Source organism: Populus nigra, chromosome 5 (assembly GCF_951802175.1).
Source record: "Populus nigra chromosome 5, ddPopNigr1.1, whole genome shotgun sequence".
Classification (NCBI taxonomy): Eukaryota; Viridiplantae; Streptophyta; class Magnoliopsida; order Malpighiales; family Salicaceae; genus Populus; species Populus nigra.
Genome location: NC_084856.1, coordinates 21,000,229 through 21,016,020, shown reverse-complemented (window position 1 = coordinate 21,016,020; position 15,792 = coordinate 21,000,229). Strand labels below are relative to the sequence as shown.

Below are 15,792 nucleotides of genomic sequence, written 5' to 3'. Positions count from 1 at the left end.
ATTAATAGTATTAGATTATAAATTTATACTAATACTTGCCAAATGAAAAATTAACCAAATGCAAGAGTGATGTTTATCATTTTCAATACATTTAAAAAAGTTAAGGTGGAAAACACTAAAACACTGTGTATACATGTTTTTTTTTATTTGATGCTCAATTAATGTGTATTTTAATAAAATCAAATTCAATTTTTTTTATTTGAATTATTTATGATCAATTTATTGGTTAAATTTGTAATAGAATAACAAAATTGATAAGATTAAATTAAATTTTTTTTATTTTTTTGCTAATTGAATCCTTTTGTGACCAATTTAATGAGTTATTGGTTAAATTCATAATAGAAAAACAAAATTTAATATATATATATAATTTTTGATTTATTATACTGAATGCATATATCTACTTTTCAATTTATAATTAAAATTATTCTTAACGATAAAAATTTAACAATGCTCGTATTTTTTTTCATTTAAAAATAAAAAATTGCTTTAACCTCTACGTGTCATGGAGGAATCAATTTGTTAAATAATATTTATATAGTCTTGTTTATTAAAAGTGAAATAGTACTTTCAGTTTAACCTATATATATTTTATTTGTATTTAGGTTAAGACTAAGCATTCATAATATACAGATTATTCAGAATTCTAGCCTTTTTTTATGTTTAATTTTAATTATGTTAACACAATTAATTAATATATTCTGAAGAAATTTGGATAAAAATAATCTTTTCCTCGTGCAATTCTAATAAAATTCGAGACAAAACTACAAGATTAAATAGAATAACACATATAAATACACAATATATCTCATATAAATAGAATATTACCTATAATAAACCGAATTGAATCAAATCAAACTAGGGTTTTCAAATATCTCATATTGATATAATTATAGGTATTCATAATATACATTAGTTCGATTCAACTTTTCATTCGAAATTCCCCATATATTTTAAAACCAAATCAATTGTGGCTAGCAACCCAAACATCATGATTTGGATTGATTCAACATTAAGAGCCAATTTAGCAATGAGTTAGCTTCTACATTTGCTATCCAACAACGTTTTTATCCCATCTGGTTACAAAATAAAACACAAGTTTTGTTCTTGGATCCTACCAATAAATGAGTTCTGAATTCGGTTTTTGAGAAGCTACTTTAAAATGCTTTTTGTTCACCTCTCCTCTGCTTTTCATTGAGGTGCTTTTTATCACCGTTGAATTTGCTACCCACAAGACCAAAAACGAACATGGACATGTACCAAAATTCCCATCTTCTTAAAGGAAAAGATTTTTAGTATCCTTAACCATTCTTAGTGATTGTTCATGGAGATTTAGCTAGGAAGCTTTCCAACCACGTGACAGCAATTTAAAGAGCTATAATTTGTGACTTGATGTATCCTTGCACTAATGATAGTGCGTCATGGCAACTATAGTATAAATTGATGGCCAGTTTTTAACAAAGAGATTTTCGGGAATATGTTAGGAAGAAAGGAGGCAGAGTGGTTGGTAAAAGTACTGCTGATGCCCAGTTTTATTTCCTGGCTAGTTGTTCTGATCTTGGTTGACCACAAATTGAGAAGTGGACAGATTATGATGGGAAGAATAGTTGATCCATTGTGTAGTCTGTGTAATCTTGCATCTGCAGATTGTTATCATCTCATCTTTGCTTGTTCTTCAACTAAAAGCATATGTCAACGATAAATCCTGTCATTCTAGAGACTGTGCTAAGCAGTTTCTGCAAAAGCTGCTGCACTGCTGCAGGATTCACCCTGTTACCGTTGACTTATTGCTTAATGGAAACTTCATCAATCAAAAAGGAAAAAGAGACAACTCCAAATGCTGCTAATCTTTTCTAGTCACATAAACGACAGCAGTGACATGCTCCACTTCCTTTGTATCAGCTGCGATGATATCAGTCAAACCTTGAAATAAAGGATCCAAAACTCCTGCTCCAAAATGAGACTGAATCATTGACTCATTGATTGCTCTCAAGACCCTCACCAAGTTTTTTGCTGTTGTTTCTCTATCACACTTCATTCCTCCATTACAAGCATCCCATGGAAGGGCAATGATCTCAAGGCAATTGAGGGTGAAAGATCCTTCTTTCGCTATCTCAGTCTTGATTTCTTCTACGTATGGTTCATGGTATGGAGCATTATAGGTGTCTAACTTTTCTTCTTCGATTAGCCCCTGGATTAAGAATTCACTAATTAATGACTCTCTAAAAAACCAAAGAAAGAAATCACAAATCAGCAAACTCAACCATATGAAGATGTAATCACTAATCAGCAAAATCTATAAGTAACATATAAGTTAAAATAAAATATTTTCAGGAAAAAAAATGAAGTAAAAAGAACATTCAAAATGTGGAAAAATAGCCAAGTGCACTGATATATATATATATATATATATATATATATATATATTATTTGAACTTGATAATGAAAAATATGGAGAAAAAGAGGGATGGCAACCCAACAAGCACCTTCAAAACTAAATCCTGGAGTGCCTGGCCTAAATAATCCCAGATCAAACAACTTTCATCTGCGGTTGGGTCTGCAAATCTTCTTGCCTTTAATGTAAAGACCATACGTCCCCCTGGAACTACTTCCTTCGAGCGTGCCATAAGAAATGAAAAGAAATCCTTTTGAAACTGAATCTGATATGCCTCTATCGCAGCTGCTGGACTTGTCTTTGAAATGTATATTTTCCCTTTGTTTATTAGTGGATTTGATTTGCCATTCAACTCAGGAGGTACCTGCAAACATTTTCAGAGATCAAATGGGATCAACAAACAATAGTTGAAATATTGATAGATTTCATGAAGAAGAAAAAACACTCAAGAGTTGGATGGTAATGACAAACCCGTGAGAGCCAATGAAGACTAGTTCCAGAGTGCACAAAATGCAGGCTATTCGATGGAAAAAGCCTCCCATAAAACGAACCTGGAACTCCAGAAATATAACAGGGACCAAAATCTGAACCGTTTTCTGCCCTTATTTTCTCCTTGAAAGCTGGCAGAAAAGACTGGAAAACGGTGTTGAAATCATTTCCTGGAAGATCATTCAAGAAAATAGAAAATTCTGGTGGTGCTTGGCCCAGTTGAGAGCACCTTTCGTAGATCAAGCTTGTGATCTGAGTAACTGCAAACAAAGTGTTGGGTCCTGAAGAACATCCAAGGTCTGCTATAGTGATACAACGAGGAAGTTCGGTGTCGCAGAAATCAAGCACTGCTTGTTCTAGTACTGGCACTGAACTGGATAGATTTGCTCGCTACAAAAAGAAGACTCTGTTTAGAAGAATTGTGCATGCGCACGCACACATATGATTGAGCACTTTTATCCAAATTCTTAAAGCTAGAGTAGAAAAACTAAAGACATAACAATAAGAGAAAGGATCGCTGTGGTTCTTATCAATTAAGCCACAATGGTCTACTCCAAAGAATTGTGCATGAATAAGGTTTTTTATTTTCTTAGTGTCTACATGGATTTTGCAGACCTGAATTATTTGATTTAAGCACGAACACTAAGGGCCCTAAAGAATTACATGCTATTTTTCAGGCGTGGCTCAGTGCTGAATATGATTCACACAGCAGGAAAAAGAGAAGTTGGAACTTACCTGTGGTTTTGAGTTCTTGGCATAGCTCTCCTCTCCCAACCCTCCTTTCATGCTCAGAATTTGATTTATTTTTGAGCTCTCTTCCTCCATCTCTCCCTGCCTTTTCTTGGCAAACACACCCTTTAAACAATGGTTTCAGTTCATTCAACAAAGAATGATAATATAAGCTCAAGTGATATTGTTTTTGTAGTAAAAAAATTGATTCATGGATTTGTCCTCTCTTGAAATGTTGATTCCTTGTGTTATCTGGCATTGATCCCTACTCCTGACACAGCAACATGCATTTGGCATTTTGTGATCTTGATTTAGAGAGCAACTAAATATTTGTGCAATATAATAAAATAGTATGATTATTATAGTTATATTTCCTTATCGTGAATAGCAACTACTAATAGAATACTATAAATATGATATAATAACTTTTACAATAATTACTTGCCAAATATCCAGTAAATTTTGATGCCTGCTAAGTAGTAGGGTCGGGCATCAAGACTCCCACATGTAGCTCTCACGCCCATATCCATGGGAGGCAAACAATCAGGAAAGGAAACGGATGGTGTTCCAGCTTTCAATTGTCTGTACATAGGGGTTAAAATGATCAAAATCATAAATTTAGGGTTAAATCGTAACTTGGCTAAAAGCACAAGAACATAAAAGGCACCACGTTCGCATTTCTAACTCATTCCTTCATTAGGACCAGGACATGTCACAACATTAGGTACACATTCAAAATCTAAAATACCTAAATTGAGGAACAATAATAGTATTATTTAAAAAATTGATCCGTCGATTCTTAGTTGATAGCAGCTTTTACTAAGCAATCAAGTCGCTTTTAATCAAAGCATTCAATTAGCACAGCAGCTTTAAGACTCCACCTCCACTCCTAAGAAAAAACAATCTGAATTATACATGCAAAATAATCAAACACATTAGGCTCCTCAGCCCATATCTAAAAATATATAGAAGGCCACCAAGCTTCCTCATCGATAATGGGCACAAGCAGAAAATCCAGATAAACTTGGATGGTCTTGATTGTGCGTGCTTTCTCATCCAAAAAGTTCACTTGCTGCCTCTGCTTGACAGGTGGAAAAGGAGCAAGTGACTAATAAGATCAGCCTCACTCAGATTTCACAAGCATCCATTCTCCCAATGGTATTCTAATCCATAATTGCATCAACAGGTTTTTCCATGGCCAGAGCTTTTAGGATCGATATATGCTCCTTTGGACTTGGCAGGGGAGATACATTTTGGTTGCGAATATGCCAGGCTGTATGCAAAGAGTCCATACTTCAGGCCTTCCGCAAAAGATACCAACATAAGATAGCGAGGCACAGAAAGAAAGCAGAATAAGCTGTATTGTACCTGTTGGTAGCACCAGAGATATAAGCATTTGGACACTTATCTAACTCTTAAAGCAACTGCAATTAATGGACTAAGTCAACACTGCATGTAGTGAAAAGCAAGTTTAAAACAAATTACAGTGCACTTTATTTTACCTGCTTTAGAAGCCTGTCCACAACTCATCCACCGATCTTCTTATGCAAATTTATGTTTGGTTAAAATTGAAATAAAACCAACAAGAAAAAGAAGTTTGCATAACCAGATTGTATTCTAGCTGTACCATGCAAAGAGACAGATTGTCAGGAATTGCAAACAGACCGGATTATGAAGAACAGCCCTGCTAGAATGTTACAAGCCTCCCATATCCTTGCAATGACTCTCAAATCCACAAAATCATCAATAGGGTTTTCCCTTGGCCCGAGCTTTTAAGATCAATCGACGCTCCTTTGGACTTGGCAGGGGGCATCAATATGCTTGCAAGTATGCAAGGCCTTACAACATCCGAGTCCCCACTACAGGCCTGCCAATGGAGACACCAACTTAAGAGAAATGAAGAGACAGAGAAAGAGAGCAGAGAGAGTTGTATATTACCACCTGTTACAAGCACCGATCATAAGCATAAAGCTGACGCTGATCTAACTCAAAAGCAGTTGCAATTAAAAGGTTTTGGTCCTAACTTCTCCAACATGAATTTGTGACAATAAACAATTAAGGGATTTGAATATAACATGTATTTACTGTAGTGGAGAAACTGGATAGCAGGACAAGGAAGACTGACATTGATGTGAATGAAAGTAGATCCTACTTCACTGTGCAATTAGGATTTTACCACAGCTCAGAGGACAATAAACCAAAATTCTAGTCTCGAGATTCTTCATTCTAAATTTCGAGAAGACAAAAAATTCCTAAATCAGTATCATATAGGCTCATTTTATCAATGCTGTGTGTTTTTGAAATCTTTAAATTCTCTACATAGATGAGCTAAGCTATTCTACCTACAGCAAGATAACCAGCCTTATCAACAACACCATCCAAATCAGCTCAGATGAAACCTGGTGTAACTTGGCTAATTGCAGAAGATCATGAAAATCATCATGTTCAAATTTCTAACTCATTCCTTCATTAGGATTAGTACAAGTCACAACATTAGGTACAAATTCAAAATCTAAAATACCTAAATTAAGTTTGAAATTTTATAGCACTAAGGAAAATAAGACTAGTAATCATACAATATGTCAATTATACAGAGATACATTTGTATCACACACAATAAGAGGTGAGATTAGTGTCAAAACAAGAAGCAAAAAAGTCACTACCAGGTGTGACTAAAGTTGCAAACCAGTGGCAAAAAAAGTCACTGCAAGTTGCAAACCAGTCACTGAAGTTGATGACCCACAATAGACACAGCAGCCTACAACAGCACTTGATAAGAAAACTCACCTCATTTTTCTATGTTGAGAGCTTCCACACATAAATCAGCTTATGATTTCATCATGAGATTCCAGATCCAATTACATATGAATTGTAGACGAATCCACTGAGAATGTTTTACCAACCATATCATCAATAAGGGGTAGAGAAGTTGGCGAGCCTGATTTTGAAGAAATCCTTAAATGATAACATTATGCTTCATCATCTTCCATTTTCTAAACAATTCGTATGCTTCATCTGATAGCCCTTCTTTAAGAAGTCCCTTGATCATGACATTGTATGTCCGTCCAGGAGGTTGTATTCCATCAGCAGAAAGCTTGGAAAATAGTCCCTTTGCAACTTCAAGCTTCCCGCCAATAAACATGCCTTCAATAAGAATAGTATAAAGGATAATATCAGGTTCTAATTTCTTCTCTTTCATTGACTTGAACAGTTTTAGTGCCTCATCCAAATGTCCATGTTTGCATAAGCCGTTTAGCAAAATCGAGTAAGTCATCAAAGTTGGAAGCATGCCAGAAGAACACATCTTCTTGAATAGCTCTTGTGCATCCAAAAGTCTACCTACATAGCACAAACCTTTCATAATAGTGTTGTAAGTGACAGTATTAGGAGTCAACTTTTTTACAGACATTTGAGTAAGTAATGCTTTTGCCTTATCCATCCTTCTACTATTGCAATATCCATTGATCAAGATGTTGTAACTATGTAAATCGGGTGCACAACCCTTGCCAACCATGATTTCAAACACCTTTCTAGCCTCATTCATTTTGCATCGTAAACAGTACCCATTCATCAAAGCATTGTAAGTGTAAATATTTGGCTCTACACCTTTTTCAGTCATTGTTTCAAAGACCCACCGAGCTTCTGAAACCATTCCTTCTTGGCAGAGTCCATCAACCAAAATTGAGAAGGTCAATGTATTTGGCATAACATTCCTGCCAACCATTTCTTTGAACAATTGTGTTGCTTCATCCAATTGTCCTAAATTGCAGAAACCATGAAGTATCGTGCTGTAAGTAACAGCATTTGGTGGAATGCCCCTATCCACCATTTCAGATAAGAATTCCATGGCATCATTAACTAGCCTATCTTTGCAAAGGCTGTCTATTATTGTATTATATGCCACCACGTCCGGCTTACACCCTTTTTGTTCCATTTTCTTGAACAATCTTATTGCCTCATTCAATTGACCTAAATAGCATAAACCATGAAGTATTGTGGTGTAAGTAACAACATCTGGTGGAATGCCCTGATCCACCATTTCAGATAAGAAGTCCGCAGCGTCATTAACTAGCCTGTCTTTGTAAAGGCTGTCTATAATAATATTATATGTCACCACATCTGGCTTACACCCATTTTGTTCCATCCTCTTGAACAATACTGTTGCCTCATTCAATTGACCTAAACAGCATAAACCATGAACTATGGAGTTGTAAGTAATAGCATCTGGTGGAATGCCCCGGCCCACCATTTCAGACAAGAAGTCCATGGCATCATTAACTAGCCTATCTTTGCAAAGGCTGTCTATTATTGTATTATATGTCACCACATTTGGTTTACATCCATTTTGCTCCATCTTCTTGAACACGTGAACAGCCATATTTGTGTTGCCGCTATTGCACAAACCATTGATTAGAGTATTATAGCTAATTACATCGGGCTCATGCCCACTCCGTACCATCTCATTATACAACTCTACTGCCACTTTAATCTTCCCCTCATTGCAGACCCCATTGATTAGCGTAGTGAATGTAATAACATCAGGTTGAATGCCCAGTTTGAACATCTTACCCCAGACAGAGACAGCAAAATCAACATGGTTCAAGCGACAAAGGCAGTTAATCAATATATTTAGAGAATAAACAGTGTGGGTAACTCCAAACAAATCCATTTGATTGCACAAATAGACAACAGTAGAATACTGTTTCATTTTGGCAATGGAGCCTAAGAATTTGCTAAATTCCACAATAGAAGGCCTAGGATTCATGCGGGCCATGCGATAGAATGAAGCCAAGGCATCATCAACACTAATGGTATTGCTACTATTACTAGCAAACCCACCATTTTTTTTAGGCAAAGAAGGGTTCTTTGTAAAAGTAGAAGTAGTGATGCGGTGACGATGGAAGAATAAGAAAGAAGGGAAATAAGGAAGAAAAGGAAAGATACCCATTTCCATATGTTGTTGAAGAACCCAAATAGCAGAAGAAGCAATAGCTCTAAAGGCGCTATTTCGCATGAGCATCATCATTGTTAGGTTAAAAAGCTGCTGGTCCCTCTCCCACTCTCGCAGTTCCTTTGAATCCTTTGAAAGCTGGAGATGGTAGCAAACTTTTCGCCGTCTTCTCTCTCTTGGTCAACCATTTTTGCAGAAATAATCGAACTTTGATATTATTAAATAATGGGCCAAGCCCAATTAACAGAATGAAAGCATGCTTGACAAGCCCAGTTCTTTGCCTAAAAATCTTTACACTCGGCATATCTTGTGTTGAATAAATTTGCTATATTTAACATTATTCTTTTTTTAAAAATAACTAAGGCTGGGAAAATAAATATCTAAAATGGTTTATTTAAAAATATTTAAAAAGGATGTTATACGGTCTGTGCTTTACTTTAACTACAAATTTCAAAATATTTGATTATTTTAATATACATTGCAGTTTTATATAAAACTTTCTCAAATCTTAATTATAATTTTTCTTAAATTTTTTTTTTCAAATGGCAATATTTGGTTTACAGCCTTTCTGTTTCCACCCATAATTTTAAAATCCTGTCCGGTTAGTTGATTTAGGATCTGATAGATCCTGGGTTGGAATTGGTTCGGGTTTAAAAAGAAATAGGGAAAGTCAAAACTCGGGATGATCCGGTCAAAAACTCGGTTGCAACCCATTAACTTTTGTTTTTCTATAAAAACAACATCGTTTTAATTTTTTTAAAAAATTAAAATTAATTCGGTAACCCGATTAAAATCCGAAACCCAGAACGGGTTTAAAAACTCTGGTTCCATCTTCCTAGGCAACTGAAGAGCCATGCTCGTGTTGTCAATTTTACATTGACGATTCATTATAAAATTGTGATAAATGATCACACTTGATTCATACCCTTTTTTGTTCATCTCATCAAATAATATTTTTTTCATTTAATTTAGCGACTTGTTTGTATATAATTAATTCTTCCTTTTGTTCTCTATGTATTTCATTAATAAAAAAAACTGTATTTCTTTTTCTTTATGCATGGATTATTAAATAAAAATATATAATAATGTAAAGAGCATGTTTACATCGACAGCACTCTAGGTTAAAATTCTTCTTTAGAGGCTCGAAAGCAATTTGGCATGCATCAAAGGAACAGCGAGATGTTGTAATGGCAAGAATCCTTCTTTAATCCTGACCCATCAAAAACCCGCAAGGTCACTCTCATATGATACCAGCACAAACTGCTCACATCATTTTCTGCAGTATAGCAGCTTAATCCTGATCGAGCAATGGGATAATGCACCTCGTCAATATTGTCCAGACAAATGAAGAGCAGAGCGCTGGCCTTTTTGCTAGTGTACTGCAGATACAAGCAGCCATCGACTTAAAGTGTGCGCAGACTCTAGAAATCAAAAGCTGAATTCCAGTACAAGGTAAATGACTGCTTAAAATGCATAAAAAGAACTTAAGCTTATGCTGCTGATGCTTTAGAGTCCTACCCTTTTCAAGAAAACTGTTAAAACTGTAGGATCTCATGATGATGGCAACCGAGGTATCCTCCACCATCTCTGTGTGTGTTCTAAAACTGTAGATTCTCTGGATAAATGACACTATGCTTACCGATTCTCTCTACAGAAAGATTGCCAGCCTTGTCAACCACACATTCATATCAGCTCCAATAAAACCTGTTGTAACTTGGATAATAGAACATGATTAAGAGAACCCTCGAGCTCACCTTTTTGAGTCATTGCTTTGTTAAGATTAGTAGAGGTCACAATGTTAGATGCAAACTCAAAACTTGAAATACCTATTTTAAGTTAGAAAATTCATCACATAGAGGAAACCAAGACTGGCTATGGTACACTGTGTACTTTATACACATAGATTCAAGTCAACATACAATGCAAGGTGAGCTCTATTGCCAAAAACAGATCCATGGAAGTCACCATAAATGTTATAGACCATTCACTAAAGTTAAAGAACTGAGTACTGTGATAACTTACAAGAGGTGGTCACCATAAAAGTTAACTTACAAGAGGTAGTCACCATAAAAGTTACAGATCATTCACTAAAGTTGAAGAATTGAGTATTGTGATAACTCACAAGAGGAACAGCAACCTACAACAGCACTTGAATAGGAAAATTTCACTTCATTTTCCTACCTTGAGAGCTTCCACGCATAAATAAGCTTATGATTTCGTCATGAGATTCCAGATCTAATAACATCTGAAATGTAGATGAATCTGCCGAGAATCTTTTACCAACCATTTCATCTATAAGTCGTATAGCAGTTGATGAGTTCTGATTTTGAAGAAATCCTTGAATGATGACATTATAAGAGCAACTATCCGGCAAGAAGTCCTCGTCTTTCATTTTTCGAAACAATTTGTATGCTTCATCTGACTGCCCTTCTCTAAGAAGTCCCTTGATCATGACATTCTATGTCCATACAGTAGGTCATATTCCATCCATAGAAAGCTTGGAAAATAGTTCCTTTGCAACTTCAAGCTTCCCAGCAATAAACATGCCTTGAAAAAGAATATTATCAACGACGATATTAGGTTCTATTTTCCTCTTTTGCATTTCCTTGAGCAGTTGTAATGCCTCATCTAAATGTCCATGTTTGCAGAAGCTATCTAGCAAAATTTAGTAAGTCATCAATCTGGAAGAAGGCAAGAAAAACACATCTCCTTGAAAAGTTTTAGAGCTTCTTGAGGTCTCCCTACGTGGCACAGACCTTGCATAACAGTGCTGTAAGTGACAGTATCAGGAGTCAATTCTGTTTCTGACATTTCAGCAAGAAGAGATTTTCCTTCGTTCATCCTTCTGCTCTTGCAATATCCATTGATCAAGATGCTGTAACTATGTACATCAGATGCACAACCCTTGCCAACCATGATGTCAAACACATTTTTGGCCTCTTTCATTTGGCTTCGTAAACAGTATCCATCTATCAAAGCATTATAAGTGCAAACATTTTGCTCTGCACCTTTTTCGGTCATCGTTTCAAAGACGGACATCCCTTCTTTGCAGAGTCCATCGACCAAAATATTGAAGGTCACTGTATCTGGCATAACATTCCCACCAACTATTTCTTTAAACAATTTGGTAGCTTCATTCAATTGTCCTAAACTGCAGAAACCGTGAAGTGTCGTGTTGTAAGTAACATCATCTGGTGGAATGCCCCGATCAACCATTTCAGATAAGAATTCCATGGCCTCATTGACTAACCTATCTTTGCAAAGACCGTCTAAGTTTGTAGTACATGTCATAACATCTGGCTTGCACCCATTTTGTTCCATCTTCTTGAACACGTGAACAACTGTATTTGTGTTGCCAGTTTTGCACAAACCATTGATTGCAGTATCATGCCAGGACTTACGATATCTGAGGCCATTATATCAAAATAAGGTGAGCCTTCAAAAAAAATATTCATCCACCAAGAAGTAAATTTTGATGCCTACTAAGCAGTAGGGCAAGGCATCAAGACTCCCCCCATATAGCTCTCACGCCCATATCCCAGGGAGGCGAAAACTTCCAATTGTCAGTATAGAGGAGTTAAAATGATCAAAATCGTAAATTCGGGATTAGAATATTCCAAGACACCACACCTAATCGTACTTTACTCCGCTGCAGCAAAATTATCTTTAACCAGTAGAAGTTTGCATCAATCGAGCTTCGGCATTACCCTTGTTCTCAATCTACTGATTTTTCAATTACACAAATGGGTTCAGTTGACTTAAAAAGATTCCACATTTTAATGAAAAGTTCTTTCCAACTAACTACATTCAGCTTTTAAGATCAATCGATGCCCCTCTGGACTTGGCAGGGGGGCATAGATATGTTTCCAAGTATGCGAGGCCTTACGACATCTGAGTCCCCCTATGGACCTGCCACCGGAGACGTCAACTTGTGAGACATGAAGAGACAGAAAAAGAGAGCAGAACGAGCTGGATATTACCTGTTACAAGCACCAATCACAAGCATAAAACTGTCACTGTTCTAACTCAAAAGCAGTTGCAATTAAAGGGTTTTGGTCCCAACTTCTCCAACATGAACTTGTGACAATACGCAATTAAGGGATTTGAATATAACATGTATGTATTGTAGTGAAGAAACTGTATAGCAGGACAAGGACTGACATTGATGTGCACGAAAGTAGCTCCCGTTTCACTGGTGCTATTAGGGTTTTACCACAGCTCAGATGAACATAAACCAAAAACCCACTCTAGATTCTTCATTCCTAATCTCCAGAAGACAAAAAATCCCCAAAACAGTATCATATTGACCCATTTTTGTCAATGCTGTGTGTTTTCGAAATCTTTAAATTCTCTACATAGATGACCTGAGCTATTCTACCTACAGCAAGTTTACAAGCCTTTTCAACAACACCTTCCAAATCAGCTTCGATAAAACTTGGCTAATTGCACAAGATCATGAGAATCATCAGGTTCACATTTCTAACTCATTCCTTTATTAGGATTAGTACAAGTTACAACATTAGGTACAAATTCAAAATCTAAAATACCTAAAATAAGTTAGAAAATTTATAGCACTAAGGAAAATAAGACTAGTCATGATACGATATATCAATTATACACAGATACATTCGTATCACACACAATAAGAGGTGAGTTTAGTGTCTAAACAAGACGCAAAAAGGTCACTACCATGTGTTGCAAACCAGTCATTAAAGTTGACGACCCTCAATATGCACAGCAGCCAACAACAGGACTTGATAAGAAAACTCACTTCATTTTTCTATGTTGAGAGCTTCCACGCATAAATCGGCTTATGATTTCATCATGAGATTCCAGATCCAATAACATCTGAAATGTAGATGAATCCGCCGAGAATCTTTTACCAACCATTTCATCAATAAGTTGTACAGCAGTTGTTGAGTCCTGATTTTGAAGAAATCCTTGAATGATAACATTATAAGAGCAACTGTTCGGCAAGAAACCATCAACTTCCATTTTTCTAAACAATTCGTATGCTTCATTTGACAGCCCTTCTTTAAGAAGTCCCTTGATCATGACATTGTATGTCTGTACAGTAGGTTGAATTCCATCAGTAAAAAGCTTGGAAAATAGTTCCTTTGCAACTTCAAGCTTCCCAGCAATAAACATCCCTTCAATAATAATAGTATGAAGGACGATATCAGGTTCTATTTTCCTCTTTTGCATTGCTTTGAGCAGTTGTAATGCCTCATCCAAATGCCCATCATGTTTGCACAAGCCATCTAGCAAAATCGAGTAAGTCATCAAATTTGGAAGCAGGCCAGAAGAACACATCTCCTTGAAAAGCTTTTGAGCTTCTCGAGGTCTCCCTACTTGGCACATGCCATGCATAAGAGTGTTGTAAGTGACAGTATTAGGAGTCAATTCTTTTTCAGACATTTGAGTAAGTAATGCTTTTGCCTTATCCATCCTTCTACTCTTGCAATATCCATTGATCAAGATGCTGTAACTATGCACATCAGGTGCACAACCCTTGCCAACCATAATGTCAAGCACTTTGTGGGCCTCGTTCATTTGGTTTTGTAAACAATATCCATCCATCAAGGCACCGTAGGTGTAAACATTAGGCTCAACACCTTTTTCGGTCATCATTTCAAAGACGCACCGAGCTTCTAAAACCATCCCTTCTTTGCAGAGTCCATCAACCAAAATATTGAACGTCACTGTATCTGGCATAACATCCTTACCAACCATTTCTTTGAACAATCTAGTAGCTTCATTCAGTTGTCCTAAATTGCAAAAGCCATGGAGTATGGAGTTGTAAGTAAAAACATTTGGTGAAATGCCCCGATCCACCATCTTAGATAAGAAGTCCATGGCATCATTAAATAGCTTATCTTTGCAAAGGCTGTCTATGATTGTACTATATGTCACCACATCTGGCTTGCACCCATTTTGTTCCATCTTCTTGAACACGTGAACAGCCAAGTTTGTGTTGCCAGTTTTGCACAAACCATTGATTATAGTATTATAGCTAATTACATCAGGCTCATGCCCTCTCCGCACCATCTCATTAAACAACTCTGCAGCATCTTTAATCTTCCCCTCGTTGCAGAGCCCATTAATGAGTGTATTGAATGTGATAACATCAGGTTGAATACCCAGTTTGAACATCTTACTCAAGACAGAGACAGCAAAATGAGCATGGTTCAAGCGACAAAGAGAGTTAATCAATATATTGAGAGTATAATCATTGTGGGCAACTCCAAACAAATCAATTTGATCGCACAAAGAGACAACAGTGGAATACTGTTTGCTTTTGGCAAAGGACCCTAAGAATTTGCAAAATTCCACAACAGAAGGCCTAGGATTCATCCGGACTATGCTATAGAATGAAGCCAAGGCATCATCAATGCTAATGTTATTGCTAGTATTACTAACAAACCCACCATTTTTTTGAGGCAAAAAAGGTTTATTTGTACAGGTAGAGGTGGTAATGTGGTGATGAATGAAGAATAAAGGAAAGATACCCATTTCCATATGATGTTGAGGGACCCGAATAGCAGAAGAAGCAATAGCTCTGAAAGCGCTATTTCGCATGAACATCATCGTTGTTTGGTTAAAAAGCTGCTGATCTCTCTCTCGCTCGCTCGCTGTTCCTTTGCCTCATGTGTAGCTGGAGATGGTCGCACACTTCACCGTCTAATTTCTCATGGTCAACATTTTTTCACTAATGGTTACCATTTGTAGGCCGAAATAATCGAATTTCAATATTAATAAATAATCGGCCTGGCCCAATTAATTAATAGAATGAGATATATCTTGACAGGCCCAGTTCTTTGCCTTGAAAACGCTACATCTGGCATCTCATAAATTTGCTGAATTTAACATTATTCTCTCTCTTTTTTTTTTTCTAAAGCTAGGGGATTTAAAATTATTAGTTTTAAATATGTTACAAATAAAAAGGTATTTATTATGAAAATATAGTAAATTTATTTCAATGCGTTATTTTCACATAAACTTCAACAAAAAATAAAATAATATATTTAAAATTTTGACATATATATATTAGACAATAGCACATAGAGCACCATCATCTTGAACCTCAAATAGTTTTGATATTAAACAATCCCAATTTTTTTTTCTATATAATTGTCTCCATTGTAAATTCCTTATAATTAAATAAAAATATTTGAAAAATGCACCACGACACGAAATCAAATATTTGCTTAAATATCTAGCTTTTATT

General features: G+C 36.1%; 4 protein-coding genes across 10 annotated transcripts; all 4 read right to left on the bottom strand.

The window, feature by feature from the left end:
- Positions 1–1,273: 1,273 nt before the first annotated feature.
- On the bottom strand, positions 1,274–3,901 carry LOC133695206 (probable methyltransferase TCM_000168). Its single transcript, XM_062117091.1, has 4 exons — positions 3,620–3,901; positions 2,867–3,274; positions 2,487–2,759; positions 1,274–2,191 (listed from the first exon to the last, which is right to left on the bottom strand). The coding sequence occupies exons 1-4, from the start codon at positions 3,707–3,709 to the stop codon at positions 1,844–1,846; spliced, it is 1,119 nt and encodes a 372-aa protein (XP_061973075.1). The 5' UTR covers positions 3,710–3,901; the 3' UTR covers positions 1,274–1,843.
- Positions 3,902–4,366: 465 nt separating this feature from the next.
- Positions 4,367–8,738, bottom strand: LOC133695205 (putative pentatricopeptide repeat-containing protein At1g12700, mitochondrial). 7 transcript variants are annotated; one of them, XM_062117087.1, is made up of 4 exons: positions 6,401–8,738; positions 5,116–5,480; positions 4,982–5,037; positions 4,367–4,886 (listed from the first exon to the last, which is right to left on the bottom strand). In XM_062117087.1, exon 1 carries the CDS (start codon positions 8,637–8,639, stop codon positions 6,570–6,572), a length of 2,070 nt encoding a protein of 689 aa, XP_061973071.1. In that variant the 5' UTR covers positions 8,640–8,738; the 3' UTR covers positions 4,367–4,886; positions 4,982–5,037; positions 5,116–5,480; positions 6,401–6,569. The 7 variants fall into 7 exon arrangements, with proteins under 7 accessions (XP_061973071.1, XP_061973070.1, XP_061973069.1 ...); XM_062117086.1 differs by lacking the exon at positions 4,982–5,037 and having other exon boundaries at positions 4,367–4,981; positions 5,116–5,554; XM_062117085.1 differs by having other exon boundaries at positions 4,367–5,037.
- Positions 8,739–10,497: 1,759 nt separating this feature from the next.
- LOC133693480 (pentatricopeptide repeat-containing protein At1g62720-like) lies at positions 10,498–11,885 on the bottom strand. The gene has a single exon (XM_062114700.1). It carries the CDS (start codon positions 11,883–11,885, stop codon positions 11,241–11,243), a length of 645 nt encoding a protein of 214 aa, XP_061970684.1. The 3' UTR covers positions 10,498–11,240.
- Positions 10,498–15,534, bottom strand: LOC133693479 (putative pentatricopeptide repeat-containing protein At1g12700, mitochondrial). The gene is made up of 2 exons (XM_062114699.1): positions 13,336–15,534; positions 10,498–12,544 (listed from the first exon to the last, which is right to left on the bottom strand). The coding sequence occupies exons 1-2, from the start codon at positions 15,150–15,152 to the stop codon at positions 12,541–12,543; spliced, it is 1,821 nt and encodes a 606-aa protein (XP_061970683.1). The 5' UTR covers positions 15,153–15,534; the 3' UTR covers positions 10,498–12,540.
- Between the last annotated feature and the right edge of the window lie 258 nt (positions 15,535–15,792).